This window comes from Staurois parvus, unplaced genomic scaffold (genome assembly GCF_062004578.1).
Source record: "Staurois parvus isolate SC_StPar_1 unplaced genomic scaffold, SC_StPar_1.0 ptg000566l, whole genome shotgun sequence".
NCBI lineage: Eukaryota > Metazoa > Chordata > Amphibia > Anura > Ranidae > Staurois > Staurois parvus.
Window position 1 is genome coordinate 1576382 of NW_028318362.1, and position 18078 is coordinate 1594459.

The 18078-nt window shown below is 37.8% G+C and overlaps 1 protein-coding gene across 4 annotated transcripts in view; it reads left to right on the forward strand.

The window, feature by feature from the left end:
- PDLIM5 (PDZ and LIM domain 5) overlaps nucleotides 1–17733 on the forward strand; it is a 231011-nt gene extending 213278 nt beyond the window's left edge. For all 4 annotated transcript variants that reach the window (XM_089691630.1, XM_089691631.1, XM_089691634.1 and 1 more), the window contains 3 exons: nucleotides 8344–8464; nucleotides 10608–10723; nucleotides 11646–17733. In XM_089691630.1, coding sequence (XP_089547756.1) covers nucleotides 8344–8464; nucleotides 10608–10723; nucleotides 11646–11735 — 327 coding nt within the window. In that variant the 3' untranslated portion in view covers nucleotides 11736–17733. The remainder of the gene's footprint in view (nucleotides 1–8343; nucleotides 8465–10607; nucleotides 10724–11645) is intronic.
- Nucleotides 17734–18078: the final 345 nt, after the last annotated feature.

Genomic DNA, 18078 nt, shown 5'->3' on the forward strand with positions numbered 1-18078 from the left:
ACCCTTTCATGTCTGTCACATGTGCTCAGGGTGAACCTGCTTTCATTTGTGAAATGTACAGAGCACCAGTGGCAGACCTGCCAATTCTGATGTTCAATAGCAAATGCCAATCGAGCTCTATGGTGCCGGGCAGTGAGCACAGGGCCCACCAGAGGATGCTGGGACCCCAGGCCAGTCTCATGAAGTCTGTTTTTGATTGTTTGTGCAAGTAGCAGGCTACTGGTGTGAAAGTCTGACCAAAGGAGCAGATACCGGTCCTGCTGATGGGTTAAGGACCTTCTATGGCCCTGTCCAGCTCTCCTAGAGTAACTGCCTTTCTTTTGGAATCTCCTCCATGCTCTTCTGGCAATGGCACGCATTGATGTGTCATCCTGGAGGAGTTGGACTGCCTGTGCAACCTCTGTAGGGTCCGACTATCGCCTCATGCTACCAGTAGTGACACTGACCCTAGCCAAATGCAAAACTAGTTAAAAACAATCACAAAAGATGAGTAGGGAAAAAATGTCTTTGGCCTCCACGTGTAAAACCATTTCTGTTTTGGGGTCATCTCATTTCATTAACGGCAACACAGCTGAAACTGATTATTAACCCCCTCTGCTACTTAACTGACCAGATCAATATCCCAGGAGTTTGATTGACTTGATGCTATACTCTGATTAAAAAGTGTTCCTTTAATTTTTTTGAGGTGTGTGTGCGTGTGTTATATATAATATATATTTTTAAATATTTTCAGGTATCCAGTGTGAACATATAATGTGTGTATGTATATTTAAATATTTTCAGGTATCCCATGTGAACAACAAGCATAGTGGGTGTTTCTCAAATTTGACTGCAAAAGTAAAAATGCGCTTTAAGTTCTAAGTTTTAATATTTTATACCTATAAAAATCTTTAGCATTCAGTCATGTTTTCATAGCAACTGTGAACTATAGCAACTGCAGCAGACAACATAGACACTTAAGGATATCTGCTTTCTCTGTGAAGACATTTGATCCACAAGTATCTGGTGCTTGTGTAATGATTTAGAGGATCTGTGTAAGCCAAAGTGCCTTATCTGCAAATCAACTTCTTAAATAATAGGGATTTAATTAGGCAGGTAGTAATGTCTCCTGAGCTTGCTCCAGAACCTTTTCAGACAGAATGTCCATGTAATTTGGTTCAATAGCATAAGGTATATTGTACATTACGATATGAATCTTTTAGCACTGCTCCCCTGGTGCTTGCTTCTATACAAAATATATGAAAAATTCAATGTGTCTCTGTTGTAGATGAAAATGATCAGGGTAGATAAATCATACAATAAATAGGCCCACAAATCATTTGCATAGATTGTGTGTTTTATAGATACGTCTGAAGAAATCTGCAAAGACTTTGGCCAGTTCAGATGTGACGTTAATCTACTGTCTGCTACTAATGTTTATTCGACAGCATATCCAGCCCAGCTGGAATAGTCATCTGTAAGAGTACAGGAAACTTGTAACACTTCATCTTTCTTTCTACCAGTCTCAACACATTTCCTAACTATTTGACCAGCAACCCAATGAGATTCGTAGTATTTTAAATGCAGGTCAAGATTGCAGCAAAATTGCTGCAAACTGGTGAAGCTAAATAACACATACGTTTGTTGGTTTATATTTTTCAACATGCATTGTTTTATAACCATCATAATATCTCTTAGGGGTAAAATAAGTGTTGGCAAACTACAGTGGTAAGTTATTCAACCTTGTGTATTGCAAAATGACTACTATATGAAAATAAACCTAAAAGCTTTCATATTAATTTTTTTAGTTGCAGGTGTGATGTAGTGGAAGGATTAAGAGACCCTGACCTATTGCAAAATCATTTGTGCTTCTGCCTGAATTCAGACTTTGAAACTAAGTTCATTGTTTTTGAAAATGCTTTTAATCCTTTTGCTCCCAAGTCTGTATGGCATACGGACCTACAGCACTGCTTCCCCCTGGCCTGGTCTGTACATCGTACAGACCTGATTCCTCCTCCTGCTATAAGCTCATGGTCACTGAACAAACTGATGGCTCTGATCACAGCTATTTACCTAAAATGTGACAACCCCCCCCCAACGCCACCTCTCTGCCCTGTGTCTCCCACCCCTCCACCTTCCTATGCTGTCATCTAAAATGCCCCCTCTGCCTACTCTAATACCCCCTCTCCCTGCCACTTCACCCTGTTGCACTGATTCCCCCCCCCCTTGCAAATCTGATCGCTTTGTGGCTACCCTGCAGCTGTCTGTTTCCCTCCTCTGCCGTCCCCCTGGCTTTGGAAGCTGAGAGGGACCTGTTTGGCTAATTAGACACCCCCCCCCTGCTGATATGACCCCCCCCTTCAGTGTCCCCCACCTCAGTGAGTGCAGAGCGCCCCCTCACCTGAAGCTGGCTGGGTCTCCTTCCACCTCCTCCCACCGGCTGCAGCCGCTGCTGCGGGAGGTCGCTGGATCATATGGAGAGTGGGGGTGGGCTGGTAAACATGTGTTTTACCAGCCTCCTTCCTTTCCTGATGGAATATAGACAGCGACTGTCTTCAAAGAGACCTTAGAGGTCTGTTTGGACCCCTGATGTCTCTTTAAAGCCCCCCCACCCTCCCCAAAAAAGGAAAAAATATTAAAGAAATAATATTAAAAAAATAAATTGTATCTGTACAAACAAAAATTTGTATAAAAATTTTAAATGGTATGTTGCTGAATCTCCCTTGCTTCAGTATCCCGATCCACATTCGGATCACGCTCAAGTGGCTATTGGTAGGCAGTGAGGAAGCAATGTGATGCCTCCTCACCACCTGTTTTAAACCTAATGTGCCACAACTGCATGCAGTGCACAAGGTTGCAGAGTATTTTCCGCACTTCCACATTGACTTAAATGTGTAGTGTTTGGCAGGCATCATCACTACTACTTCTTTTTTAAAAAAAAAAAAAGCATGTGCTCACCTCTCATTTCATGTATGATGTCTGCCATTTTTTTGAAACGTACGTGAATTGAGGCTAACTATACTTCCAGTATTTGATCATCTTGCATGCAAATTCGAAAATAAAGCACAGAAAAATGAATTTTTCAAATGCATTTCCTGTATTATAGCTCCTGGTTAGGTCAATAAAAACAGCAAAATGTAGTCTAGTTTTAATGGTGACACATTTATTTACCGGTTTCTTAAATAGTTACTTTTGAGAGGAAAATAGCAGGACTACAAAATGTAAGCTATAGAATGCACTGGGGTTGTGAAGTGAACAGTCCATTTGCCTTTACTCAGTCAAACCCATTGTGTCTGTGTTCTTTATTTAACATAAGGCACAAAGAAAACAATTTGGAAAATTATAATGAGAAAAAAATGTAAGTTATATATGTTATCGTATTTACTGCTCAAAAATACTTTTCTTTTTAAATAAATACATTTAACTCTGAAAATTTGTGCGTTTTAAGCCTTAATTCACCACTGTAGCTAAAGGAATTGTGGAGAAATTCTTAAAACATGTACCACACTTTACAGCACTCAATTCCTTTCCTTTTTTATTTTCAGTGGCAACAGGGACGTGGCAGCTTACCAGGCTTCTAGTAGAAGTCCTCTTTTGCAGCCACTTTTAGGGGCGTTAGGTTTTTTTTTTTTGTGTTTTTTTTTTTGTTTGTTTTTTTTTTTAATACTGCTTTCAAATGGTCCTCCATATTATCCATGCACACATAAACTTTCAGAAGCTTTTAGTAGCAGTAGCATTTACCAGCCGGAGTAAAAACGCAGGGCCAGTGTTTTGGCAGAACAAACGCTGACAGGTCCTAAACTCTTCTAAATGCCGGTGCCCAGCATTTGGCAGAGCTTTTTCTTTTTCACTGGTAGTTGAGGAGAGGGCCAGGAAGCCAGCCGCCACATCCTTAACAATGGATGAGTCATCAGCAGTCAGCAGGGGTTCCCTGCTGACAGCTGAATGTGAAAAACAAAAAAAATTTGCTGGCAATTAAAAAAAAAAATTGAAAAAACAGCTTGGGTGTCTCTCTCCCCCCAAAATCCATGCCAAGCCCTTTGGGTCTGGTATGGATTTTAAGGGGAACCCCATGCCAAAAATTTTTTTTTTTTTTTTTTTTTTTTTTTTTTTATGGCATGGGGTCCTGCCCAACATCCATATCAGACCCTTGTCCCAAGCATGTAGCTTGGCAGATCAGGAAAGGGGGGGGCGAGTGAGGGTACTTTAGGCCAGGGAGGGTCCCCCCCAAATCACCTTGTCCCTATGTGGGGGAGGGTCCCCCCCAAATCACCTTGTCCCTATGTGGATGAGGACAAGTCCTCTTCCTCGCAACCCGGGCTGGTGGTTGTGGGGGTCTGCGGGTGAGGGGCTTATCAGACTCTGGAAGATCCTGCCCCCCCCCCCCCATTCACTGAAAAAGTGTAAAATGTAAATAAAAACACAACACAAGTTTTTGACAAGTCCTTTATTAAAAAGTTTTTAAAAAGTCCCCCTGACTTGGGATGTCACTGACACGGGGCATGCTGGGGGCGGAGTCTGCCGGTGATGTTATTTAAGAGCTGTCAGACGGCAGGGCTGCCAAACAGTAGGAGCCTTCATCAGGACCAAAGCTTTTTGGGGGGGGGGTTTGTGACTGGCATCGTGATTGACGATGGAACTACATTGGAGGGCCCCCTTTTGAGGGCATGTGGCCTGGTATGGTTCAGGAGGGCCTGCCAGGCTGCATGCACAGATACGGGTCTGGTATGAATTTTGGGGGCCCCCCCCACATTTTTGTTTTTTTTTTTCTTTTAATCTTGGCATAAGGTTCCCCTTAAAATCCATACCAGAAGGGCCTGATATGGATTGGGGTGGACCCGCACACAATTTTTTTTCACTTTTTATTGCTGGCAATGTTTTCATTTTAGATTCAGCTGTCAGCAGGAAATCCTGCTATCAGCTGATGACTCTACCATTAAGGATGCAATGGCTGGCTTCCCATCCCTCTCTTTAACAACTGCGACCCTGCTCCTTATCAATGAAGCTGCTAAATATAGGTCACACCAGGCTAAACACTGGCAAACAAAGGCAAAAACTACTAAAACATTAGTGTTTTTTGTCCAGTGTTGTTAAATCAGTTTTTAGCTATTCTGGTGTGCATGAGACCTAAACGTACAGCAGGAGCTGTAAGCACTGAAACCTGACTTCTTAATGTGTTGTGATATTTTAAAATGAATTACTTGCAGTACATGCAGCTATAGAGGTCAGTGATGGCTTGTTTTACAGTTCATTTACTGCCTACTGAAATGGCCCCTCCTTATACTTAACTGAGCCCATTCTCAGTCCATGCCCTGTGCTCGAGTGAAATCTTGTGATAAGGGATCAGGGGACGGGGCTGAGCCATGCTGTCTGTGTCAGTAGATACAGTGCATCTCAGGATTGAGCACCCAGGTGTGCCACAGTAGAAAGGAGTAGTCAGGAGTGTCGGCAGGGAGCCCAAGAAGAGGAGGATCCGGGCTGCTCTGTTCAAAATCGTTGCACATAACAGGTAAGTAGAACATATTTTTTTGGGTGGGTGTGTATGTTTTGTTTTTGTTTTTTTTAAATACAAAGTGACTTTACAATCACTTTAATAATGGTCTGGACACAGGCACACTTTAACAGTGCTGATTTGACTTTGAGTACTTAGAAGACAAACCAGAATGTTGACTTTAGTTTAATTGTCACAAATTTGTTGTTTTTTTGTTTCCCATATTTAGATTGCAAGGGATGACCTATTACTAACATAATACATTTACATTGGACGTTGAACTATTTATTAGAATCTGTCACAGATAAGCTTACACTCCAATATCTCCCCAAAAGCCAAACATACACTCAAATACACAAGGGCATAGGGCATGGTGATAGGGAAGCTGCCTCAAATGATCCTATACTATATATTAACTTTTTTTTGTTTTGATGGGGTTTGCTACCTCCAGAGATTTGGGTTCACAACAGAGGCTAAGTTTTCTCTCTCCCAAACTTGGTGGGAGCGATCTCCCATCTATGGGGGTGAGAATTCATTCAAGTTTTACATTAAGGTTTATTTACATTACATTGATGATTTTTGTATGTACTAGTGAAATTGGTGAATTTATCCTCTCAAAGTAACTATTTAAGATTAGTGTTTGACCTACCTCAATGACAATCAAGTGGATTTGACATTTATTGGCCATATGACTACCAGAGATGTATCCTTCCTTGAGGTGAGATTAGTAGGTGAACATGGTAGGAGTTTTCACAGAATTATATAGGAAGCCTCTGTCAGGCAATAGTTTATTGCAAGCTCAGGCAGGATATCCAAAACACAATATAAGGTATCCCTGTTGGGCTGTTTTTACATTTGCGATGTGTATGAAGTGACATCCCTGTTGGGCAGTTTTTATATTTGCGATGTAAATGTAGTGAGCATCATAAGTTTGACCAGGAAGCTTCTTTGATGTCTCAACGATTTCTCAACAGAGGGTATTCTCAATCAACATTGAGGGTATATAGTATTGCTAAAGCAAAAAAAAATTTTACAGAACTCTCACTTGAGAGAAGAAAAAGACATCAGTTTGATGGGGAAACCCATGTTTTCTACAGCATATAGTATAGAATTTAATCTTATTTAAAATATCATAGATATTTTTATTTTTTTTAGTGATCAGGCTTAGCTGAGATACTAGCGAATGGCATTAATGTTCTATCTAGAACATTTTAAAGTGAGCTACCATTGAGCTAATAAGTGTCTTTTTGTGTACATTTATGTTATTGCAAGATTTGTTTTATCCAGTATGTGGGTAGAACTACCAGAAGGTTGAGAGATCGTCTACACGATAATTTAAATAATATCGAATAACACCACTTAATGATGTCCACAATAGGAGTTTGCTGTTATGATTCATGCTATTGAAAAAGTGAGTAGTACAAGAAAATTTTAAACCAAATTTTAAATATTAAATAAAAAGACACATATAAATCCATCCAATAACAATCAGTGCTCAGGTGCTCAAAACCAGTCCACAAGAGTGTAGGAGGTGTTTCCCAGAAATCCAATAGAATTAGGTTCTGGTAAGGTTCCAACCTCACTCCTATGTCTCTCACTTAATTGAAAAGCCAAATGTGCAATATAGAAATGTTATTGCTGCCATCTTATGTTTAAATGGAATTTTTTCTTAAATGTTTGTACAAGCGTGTCATCTCTTTTAGAGGGAGTGGGTATGTTCATGTTCTAAAAAATTCAGCTATGTTTGTAATCTGATATCTTGGTATTCAAGTTTGTATTTAATTGAATATCCTTGTATTAGGGTCATAGCGTAGATTGGCCACAATGTGGTAGTGAAAAAAACAATGGTGGCAGCAAGTGGTAATTATGATGGCATTTTCATATGAAATATGTTAACTGACTAAAGCTGGCCATAGATGGATAAAATTTTGAACAACACTTCTTAGAGTCTTAAGAAAATTCTGAGAACATTCAAATGTCCAAGAGATTTAATTTGCTTTTACCATTTGATTTTGGAATGAATGGACTTTACCGAATGAAAATCACATACACTGTCACAAATTTGTTTGTGCAAGAATAATTTTCCATCCCATTCCTTCGAATGCCAAAAAAAAAAAAAGTCACTTTGACCCTCTAATGATTAGAAATATATCGATTTGACCCGCTAATGAATAGAAACAAACTTTTCTTAGAACATGCTGTCCTTAAGATTTTAATTTATAATTCTGCCCCTTTATGGCCAGTTGAAAAAAAAACATTTTAAATTGTTTGTGGCGTGTTTTTGTCCTCAACATAAACCTATGCAAAAAAGCAAAGCATTCCCTTAAATTTAGTTTTAGTAGTTTGACCATTTAAAGAAACCTTTCACAAAGTGCACATAGATAGTAGTGCAGTATAATATAAATTGTATATACAGAAGAAAAGGGTCACGTCTCAACTAATATTTGGAAATGATAGACTGTTATGTAATATAGTACTGTTATTTTATAAATGGCATAGTTTGGGAAAAAAACAGTAGGATGCATGCCACAGAGCTTACAGTCTAAGAGAAAATATCGCTGTGCATTGGTGTCTTATGATCAGCATTGAAGGGTTACAACTCTGCATGCCAGCACCTTGACAACCACGTCTTTATTGATCCAGAAAATTAATCTGCATTACCAGAAATAAACACTTTTTAAAAATGAAGAGTCAGCTGGCCTGTGGATGCTTCAATTATTAATTAGATTCTCATGTAACTGGTTCTCAAGACTCAGCAATGAAAGCTGAGACTTTTGTCTGTAATATATGAAGAGCAAAATACAGTAAGCATCCACCATTTATATCCAAATCATTTATTGATTAACACTTATTTCTTCATTTAACTTTAATAGGAAGTTATCAATGCTTTGAAGCAAACTTGGCACGTGTCCTGCTTTGTTTGTGTGGCCTGCCATACTCCTATTCGAAATAGTGTTTTTCATTTGGAAGATGGAGATCCCTATTGTGAGAAAGGTGAGTGTGTCAAGTAGGATAAAACCAAATTCTCATTATACTTCACAGGATACTGAAGACATGGAAAGGGAGCTTTTCACTCCCAGGTGTGTCAGGTTTTTTTTTTTTTGTGCCACTCACCTTGAACAAGATGAACTCTTTCACCAAACAGGTGTAGCCAAAAGAGGACAGGACCAGGTTACGGAATGCCCCGGTACTGCCACTTTGCTAAGATCTCAAAAAAGCCACTAGAGTGGACACATTGATACTTGCTGCACTTAGTTAAAAAGATAACACTCCTAGTCTATCAGCATCTCTGCAACTACCTATAAAAGGGGAAAACACAGCCAATTGAAGGGTTTCCTTGCCCCACATGATTATAAGAGGTTCATCCTATAAGCACTTCACACTAGATGTGAGCATGTAGAAGAAAAAAAAATTGTTCCATTGATTTTTATTTTTTTTTTCTTCAGTACTATCACAATTGTGTTAGAAAAGAAATGATATGCAGAGATGAGTTAATACCACCTGCAGCTTTTGGCCTGGGGAGAGATCCTCATCCTATTTTGTGATCGGGTAAAAATATTAAGGTATACATGTAAGTTTAGAAGTGTAAGTTTAAATAATTATACATATCTGATTTTATGTGTTTACTGAATTAGTCTACAAGGACCTTACCTACACATAGGAGCACAAGTTTATTTATAGACCTTCTCCTATATTTTAAAGTGGAGTCATGTCACTCTGATTCATTACTGAATCCCAAATATATAGCCATTAGTGACTTGTACCTTCTCCCTGCAACCTTCTGGGGCTGTAAAGGGGATATCCCACGAGGTTGCAGAGATTCACAGCAGCTAGTGTGAACACCTGGAGTTCATCCTTTGGGGTTGGCTGCAGAACCAAGAAGACTGAGGGGGATGAAGATGGTTGCATGGAACCTGGGCTGTGGCAGTTGAGCAAGGGATCACAACAGGACGATGCTGGATTCGCTAGGGGGGTGAGAGTAAGAATGTCACAGACATAAGCAATTCAGGCTGTGCATGTTGTTAAAATGTTTAATCATAGATTGTCTTTAGTGCAAACTACAGGTCAAAGCAATTAGAAGATCCAGAGATAAAGGCTGCTAAATTTAATGCATATTTTAACTTTTCTTGTAAAGTTTCGACTTTACCCTGCCCCTCTCCCCTATCAATATGATAGACAGTCACACTTACTAGTAGGGAGACCAAAAAGCCAGGAGGGGTAGAAGCCAGTTTGACTTTTACAGGAAAGGCAGAAATTTGGATTCATTGCTGTTTCTTTGCCACTACGGCTAGTTTATTACATGCATTTTATACTCTATGTAAACTTTCTATTTGCATTTCATGTTTGAGTTTAAATTGCCCACGTTTACTATAAATATTCTCGGTAAATGCAAAACATACTAATGCTAGAGAATATAGGAATAAAATATAGAATGTTTTGGGAAGGCTTCATTATTCCAAATGTATTTTACACAGCAACATTATCCCACTTATTTATATGCATTTTGCACTGCTTTTTTTTTTGCAATCCACAATAAATATAAATCATATACTGTACATTTATATCCACATTGTAAAGAAGTGTTACACTAGACCCTGTAACTGATACTAGTTTAACATTTGAATTTATTTTACTTCTGGTATAGTTCTGGAATAAATGTACAATATTTATTGTTCTAGGGGATAGTATGTTTTCCCCCAGAGTCTCATAGGTCCTGGTATAAACCTATTTTTGTTTTTACTTCAGCCACCGAGACAAAGCAGTGCATGTTTTCAATACACATATGGGATTCTAGGTTATGAAAACAATTATTTGATTCTAGCTATAAAACACATGTCTGTGTGTCTCATCATGAATATGTACTCTTCAGATAAGGATCTCATAACTACAAATATATGTTGAAGCCAAGTTAAAGTGCGCTTGATTATTAGTCCTAGCATAAAAAGGTTCAACATTACCTCACTGCTTGGCATTGAAGTTCATCTTTATGATTTACTTCCTTTTACTGCCTGTGTTCTGAGTACTGAATTACAGAAGACGTCTTCTTTTTTTTTCTTACTCAAAACCACGACTTGAGCCTTCTTCTATCTGATTTGGTAAATATATCAATGTTTTAATATACTTGTGTCTTGTTTAGATTATTATACCCTGTTTGGTACAATGTGTCATGGATGTGAGTTCCCTATTGAAGCCGGAGATCGATTCCTGGAGGCACTGGGAAACACTTGGCACAACACGTGCTTTGTGTGTTCAGTAAGTACTAAAACATGAACATTGAGACTGCAATGTATGCCCTGTATATGCCTAAAAATAATAATAAAGCCAGTGTATTGGAGTAAATTCTTTTAATAGTTATTAATGAGTGATATGTGAATGTCAACAGTATTACTGTATGTAACAATGTGTATCTAACCATAGATTCTTCAGCTGCCTTGCCCATTACATAACTGCTATTAATAGATTATTTTGAGTCATATGAAGTGCTGTAATTTGTCCCTTGCTCTTGAATTAATCTAATAAGAAAATGATAAATCGCAAAGGTTTAATGGCCAGCCCATGCTTTTTTTTTCTTTGCATTCAAATTGCTATAGGAGCTATTTAACTGGCGTATACATCAGTGGAAAGATGCTGTTCGGTTTACTGTGGTTTTATAAAAGTGTGTGTGTGTTGAAGTTGATCTTTATGTTCTAGTAATTGTTAAATAATTCATTTGAATCAAGCTGGTCCAAACGAACAGTTACCATCACTATTTAGTTGTGCCGCTGTGTGCAATGTATAAACTGTATGTAGCTTCAGCTGAGCGAGATGGTAACGTATGGTCTCGCTCTTGAAACAAAATAGTCTGGCTGAGTGGTACTTAGCCATTCCCATTTTTGAATGAATGCAAAGCTTTCTGTAAATGGCTGAGTTGGTGGAAATCGTGACTTAATCTGCCCGCCTCTACGCCTCAGCTAGTCATAGAAAGCGTTGTATTCGTTCATAGAATACAATGCTCTTTATGAATGGCTGAGTGCCATTCAGCCCAACTCTGCAAGGGAAGTTCCCATTCTGCTGCCGCAACACAGTGCTATATGTTGTATTGTACTCTTTTGTACGGTTAGCCCATGTGCATCCTTTTTTTTTTTTTTCTTTTCTTTTTTTTTTTAACTTCATTGTGATTTTTTTTTCTTTGTAGGTATGCTGTGAAAGCTTGGAGGGACAAACCTTTTTTGCAAAGAAAGATAAACCACTATGCAAGAAGCATGCTCATGCTGTGAATTTCTGAAGTTTTTTTTCAATTCAGTCTTTTCACTGAAGATAAATGTTTCATGAAATGTTAATATCAACACAATTGTCATAATTTCATATTAGTTTATAGAACATATTAAAGATAACAGGAATAAGTATTCTAAACAATTGAGTGCGGTTGCACAATCTTTAAGTTTAATCAACAATACAGTCCTTTTTATTTATTAGGATTCAAAATGGCTCATGCCATTCTACAGTACCTGTGCACATTGGCCAATTTCATCCAGTAGAAAAAATATCATTCCTCCTTTCCCATCTGGCTGAAGATATCACTGTATTCGGGTAGACTTTTTAAGAATTAACCTCACCTTCTCCAGTCTGATTTTCAGCCTGAGGTTTCACAGCTGCTATTTAGGGATTGCTAGAGAGCTGTGACATAAGAGAAACACCGCTGCAGAGTTTACAACATCCTCTTTGCACAGATACTGTTAGATGGGATAGCAAATAAAATTGCATTTTAATTTTAGCATTTCTACATATGTTGACATTTGTCTATCATCCATCTATCCATCTATCTATCTATCTATCCTACTGAGAATCTGTTTTTAGCATCATAAAAATAAGAGCATTTTTAGAAGAGGGAGAAATTGTGTTTTTTCTTATTTTATTCTGGGCAGTGTTGATTCATGCCATTCCCTTGCATGTTCCTAATTCTGTTGGATCCCAAAAAAACATAAAGGCCTGTACAATATCAGCAAAATTTTCCAAAATATATTTGATTTTGGAAATGATTCCGATAATTAGTTAATAATGACAGAGAAATTGGATTTTCTAAAGAATTCTGGATGTGGATATTAGATTTTAGAACCTTGCATCTAAGTTTAACCAATGGCATAATTACAATGCACAGAAAAGCTGGGTTACTTTATTACTATGCAGATTTTTATTACTTTGCAGAGGTAAAATTCCTATGGTATTTATTTTTAAAAGAATTTTGTATAAAGCAAGGACATTTTAATCTGTAGCATGCCCTACAGCAAACAGATAATATAATTTTTTTTTAAAAAGATTATGTATTGTAAGAATCACTAAATGGATACATTAATGAAGTTAATGAACACTTGTGAGTCTGCTCATTTATATATAAAGGAGCATACTTAAAATTGTTAATGATCTTTAGTCTGTGTCATTCCTTTCCCACTATTAAAACAATGTAATATTATTTTACTAAAAGAATTTGAATGAGCATAAAAAAACAGCCTGTGCTTATAAAGCCTATCAGGTCACAATTGTGCTCATGATCAATCATCATGGAGCAATAATGTTCATGCTTTTACAATGCTGGAAACTTGGTAGTTTTAGAGGTCAAGTGTACAATGACTGTAGAACATTTCTGCAGTTTTGTTTAAATTGAACTATTTAAACCATTTAACGTTCAATTCAGCTAAATAATATAACCAAACACACTAACACTTTTGGCAAAAACCATGTGTACTAGCTTGCTAGTCTAGTTCTTTTTTGAAAGCTCAGACCAGAAATCCATTGGGCAGCCAGAAAACAATGGGGAAACTGAAACAAAGAAACCTTTTTGTGTTGATTAGTTTTAGAAGATAATCACTTAGCACAATTAAACTTTTTTTCTTTTTTTTTTACACTTCAATCATCCAGTTGTGTTTAAGGAAGGTTTTCTTTATTTAGGAAAAAAACTTTCCTTTTGTTAAGTGAACTTTCTGTACTCCAGTTAATCAACCCCACTGATTAGGGCAGTGAGCAATGGTGGATATACTTACAAATGATGTATGTGTTTAATGTGCATTGTGTTATACTTTTGCCATTTTATAATATGCCAAAGAGTATGCATCAACCAAATTTAAAAATGTTATACATAAACAGCTTGGCCATAGCTGGAACCTTAGTGTTAACATTTGTGAATGGAAAACAAACTACACAAACAGCAGCTTGCAAAGGAATAGCAGGTTCCCACATAATGGAAAGCTTACATATAAAACAATCTATCTGGTCATGTTGTGCATACTAGATGAGTGAATAGTGGCATGATTTTGTTATATGTATACTTGATGCTGGTATTGGTCTCCCAGCTTATATTGTGAGTCAAAGATAAAATGTGCATAATCATAATGAACGCAACAAAGTGTGGGTAGTCTCAAATGTTTGCTGCATCGGTCTGCACTATACTTTTATATGTATGTACTTGCAGGTCTGTTATTTTGTGGAAATGTATTCTTGTACCTTGTGTTTTAGAACATTCCTAGTCTATTTGTTTCCTGAATGTACTTCTTAGGGAAAGAATGTTTAGATGTATTTGAAGGGCTCAACCTGATCATGTTGTACTTGCTTGTGTCTCTAGTGGTGTTGTCTTGCTTGGTGCAAACTTTTAAGGGAACATTAAATTGTGGCGCAAAATGTATTACTGTTTGAGCCTGCTCATTTATTTTATATCGCAGGTTCACAATTTAACAAGGCCTTTTAAAGACATTGAAACCTCAAACCTTCTCGGCACAGTGACCGTGCCTGTGCCACCCACACCACACACATACACACCACCATTTTTCTCATCTTTTCAGCCACGCCTTCTGTTGCCTGACCGTGCAAGTGACATCTTCACCTGATGCAATGTTCAGAACTAGAGGCCAATCACTAGCACTATAACATGACAGAGAGGATAACCTCACTGCTCCTGCTGAGGTCCAGTATTTGGTATATTTTCAGCAGTGGTAGGGAAGTTGCATACGAGGTGAATATAATGTGGTTGGGGGGTAGAATTTGCACAAACATTGTCATGTTGTCCTGAATAGGCAAAGTGAAGAGGTCAAGGCAAACTATTGTCCAGTGAGCATCTTCTGAAACCCCAGCATGTTTTGTTAGAGAGACAAAATGGTCTTAGGGTTAATAATGACCATGCTAGATTAAATTTTAATGTTTTGCACTATTGTAGAAATCATATATCTTGTTAAAATATGAAAGTTTCAGCATATTTAATGTTACTAATGTAGTCTGTGTTAAAGGGAATCTAGAATAAGAAACAGCTATAAGTCAAAGGTACCCAGCCCTGGTCACTTTACACATTGAACAAGTGCCTATCAAGGTAGGTACACAGCTGTCTTGAGCAACATCAGAGGTAGCTAAGAACCACCTGTGCCTCCTGAACCACTGGTTGGTAAACACTGTTTTTAAGGAATGTTCATACCTGTATTAATAATAGACACACTTCCTTGCTTTCCCTTATTTTTTTTTTTTTCTTAAGTGAAATATGTATTTTATTTTTATGTGATTATAGGAAATAAAATTGATATTAACTGTGGATGTGTAGCACACTTTAGGCAATTTTCACATGCTTACAACATAGTATTAAAGCCCCCCCCGTTTTTTTTTCTTTTACTCCACTTACTAGGAGGTGGGTGCTGCACATTTTGGATACTTGCCCATCCAGCAGTTCCAACATGGTCCTGCTGAGGTCCTCTCATGCCTTGGGCCTCTCGATGACTTGCCTCTAGGCCCATCCCCTCCTCCGCAAATTACACTGTAAGACCTCCTGGGATATGTGATGTACTTATGTGTCTAGGCAAATGACTTGTATAAGGGGAGGTTCTAAACCTTTTTTTTTTTTTTTTTTTTTAAGAAAAACAAAAGCCACTATACATATCCAGAGTAGGGGTGGGCAGGAGGTACTTTTACTTTATGGTTGAAGATCCACTTCAGCTGGTGATTTTATTTGAAGAGAAGTGTCCATCTGATAATCAAATCTTAGTAGGAAATGGTGCGTGTATGTGTGTGTGTGTGTATATGTATATATATATATATATATATATATATATATAAAACTGTATATTTTATTTTCTCCCTGGCATCTTTGCAACTTGCTGCAGTAATCTGCTCAAGATAAAAACTAAGTCTAAACAGGATGCATGTAACATAATCCTATATGGAATGAAATTTTGGCCAGTTCAGTAGAGACTGCCCAAATTTTGTTCTATGTATGGCTACCCATTTTTAACAGATGAGGATTAATTTATCCACATCATTTGTGTGGATGGGGGACTATGATTTTTTTTTTTTTTTTTTTAAGGCCACTGGTCAGGTTTAGATTGCAAGATTTTTATTTTGTTCCCACTTTGTTTGCAAAATAAAACTGGGCACTCAATAGAACTACACCCAGATTTAAGGAAAAAAATATTAGGTTTAGAATCACTTTTAAATTGACCAATGCATTTCAGGGATACAAAATATGAAATCTGTGCACTTCACCCAGCTCTGCACTCTTGCTGTGGCAAATACTAAGGGGTGGGATTACTATGGAGACTACAACAAGACGAGAGAATGGGAGGAATAAGACTTGAAGGTGGGCAGAAACAATACCAAGAGCAACAACAAAGATTTGTAGTTTAGTTAAGCTTCAAGTAGAGGTACACAACTGTGCAAAAAACCTCAGTTTTCTGTCTTTCTATTTGAATATAAATCTATGCATCTTATCTTCATTATATGCAATCAATGGTAACGTAACTTAAAGCTGAACTCTAGTCTGATTAAAAGACATGCAATATTGCAGCTCTGTCATTTTTATACATTATTTTTTTTTTTTAATGTAAGCAGTACAAGTGCCTGATGTTGGCCTAGTATTCTTTCAGTCCTGTGTGACAGGGCTGGAGTGTGGAAAAAAAGTAGCAGCACAAGAAGCCAATATGTTCTATATGTCCCATATGTACGGATGAGGAGCATTCTGATAGGAAGAGATGGCAGAGTGATGAGATCATCACTGTGCTTCTCCTGTCACTGTCCAGTCACAAGATGAGTTGAATACAAGATGGCCTGGGCTTAATGTGTCATTAAACACACCAAATAGCTGTGTATAGTTCTATAATTACAATTGCGCACTATACCTATGCAGAAGATTGTCTTCATCAATCTGTTCCTTTCTTGCAAATACTTGGTTTATCCTGCTGCTTCCAACCATGTCCCCACTATGTGTGGCAACTCCATCGCAGCCGTTTTTCTGGCTCCTCCGTTGTCACACATTTGTGCACATGCTCCAGCTGCTGCCTTAGTTCTCCTCTTGAAGCCACCGCACGTGACTCTCCATCAATTGTGGGGCAGCTCCAATTGTTTTATGACACATTGTGAGCCACCTCACAAACCTCTGGATTGTAATGTGGGGTAGCTAGCCGAGGAGAGGAATCCCCATCACTCATTTCTGATGGATCCACCCACAATCAACACAGGGCAACATCAGAGATGATTGATGGAGGATACAGTATGTTTTCAACTATTCAAGAACAAATAAATCTTCCTGCAGTGGTGTCTGCAGGTTGGGCTGCATCACAGGACTCATGTTTGCTCCACCCACTGGAACTGAACAAGTGGATTGTGTCACGTAACTGCAATACTAAGGTTAAATACCTTGTTATTTACTTCTTTATCCTGCAGAGTGACCTAGAGACTTTTTCTTTGTTAAGAGGTTGGTTGAATGATGCATGCCATCAGAATGAGGAAATCTAGCAGCAGCAAAATGCACTGCAGGAGAAATCTCTAAACTGAAGAAATAGCTGGTTTTGTTTTAGCTTTTAATGGGCTGCTCATATTTTATCTTGATGAGCTTGGCTGGAGTTCTGCTTTAACTTTTTTAAGCTTGAGCCTGCAACAAGTATATTTTAGTGTCTCGGTTAAGGTTTATTGAAATTCCAGTTTTAGAGGACCACTAAAGTCATAGAGATGAGTGCTATTATCTTACTAAACTAAATATTTCATATACCAGTGCATAGAATCTGGGAAAGGTACAAACACAGTACATTCTTATTTCCATACAAAGTAATAATCATTTTGCATGGAGATAAAGAACATATATTTGAAAGTCTTTACACTGTTTTATCTCAAAACATACTGTTTTAATATCAATTATTTTTTTCACTTTTTCTGTATGGTTTTTATTTAAAAAATGGATTATGTAATTGTCTTTCCAGAATCTGTGAAACAGGGTTTTATTTTGCACATTGTTTCATTAAAAGCTTTGATATCCCTAATTTGTGTGTTTTTTTTTTTTTTTTTTTTTTTTTCCAACCTGTAAGTTTGAAGGACATCTGCAGTTTTGAAAGTGCTTTTTGAAGGGTAGCAGGGTAATTGGAGAGGACAAGGTATTTCCTCAGGGTTCTAAATGTTAGCCATAGATGAGTAGTTTGTGTTTTTTTTTTTTTTTTTTTTCATTCAGCCAGCAGACTGAATAAAAAAGCGAGCAGATTCCTTCATCCACACAAGCAATGCCTTCTGTCAAACAGGGATGCCTACACACTGACCGAAATTAGGCCAGTCCATGCTGAACCAGCAGAAATGGGGTCCATTTATTGCCAGCCGAAGACATTTTGTGCATG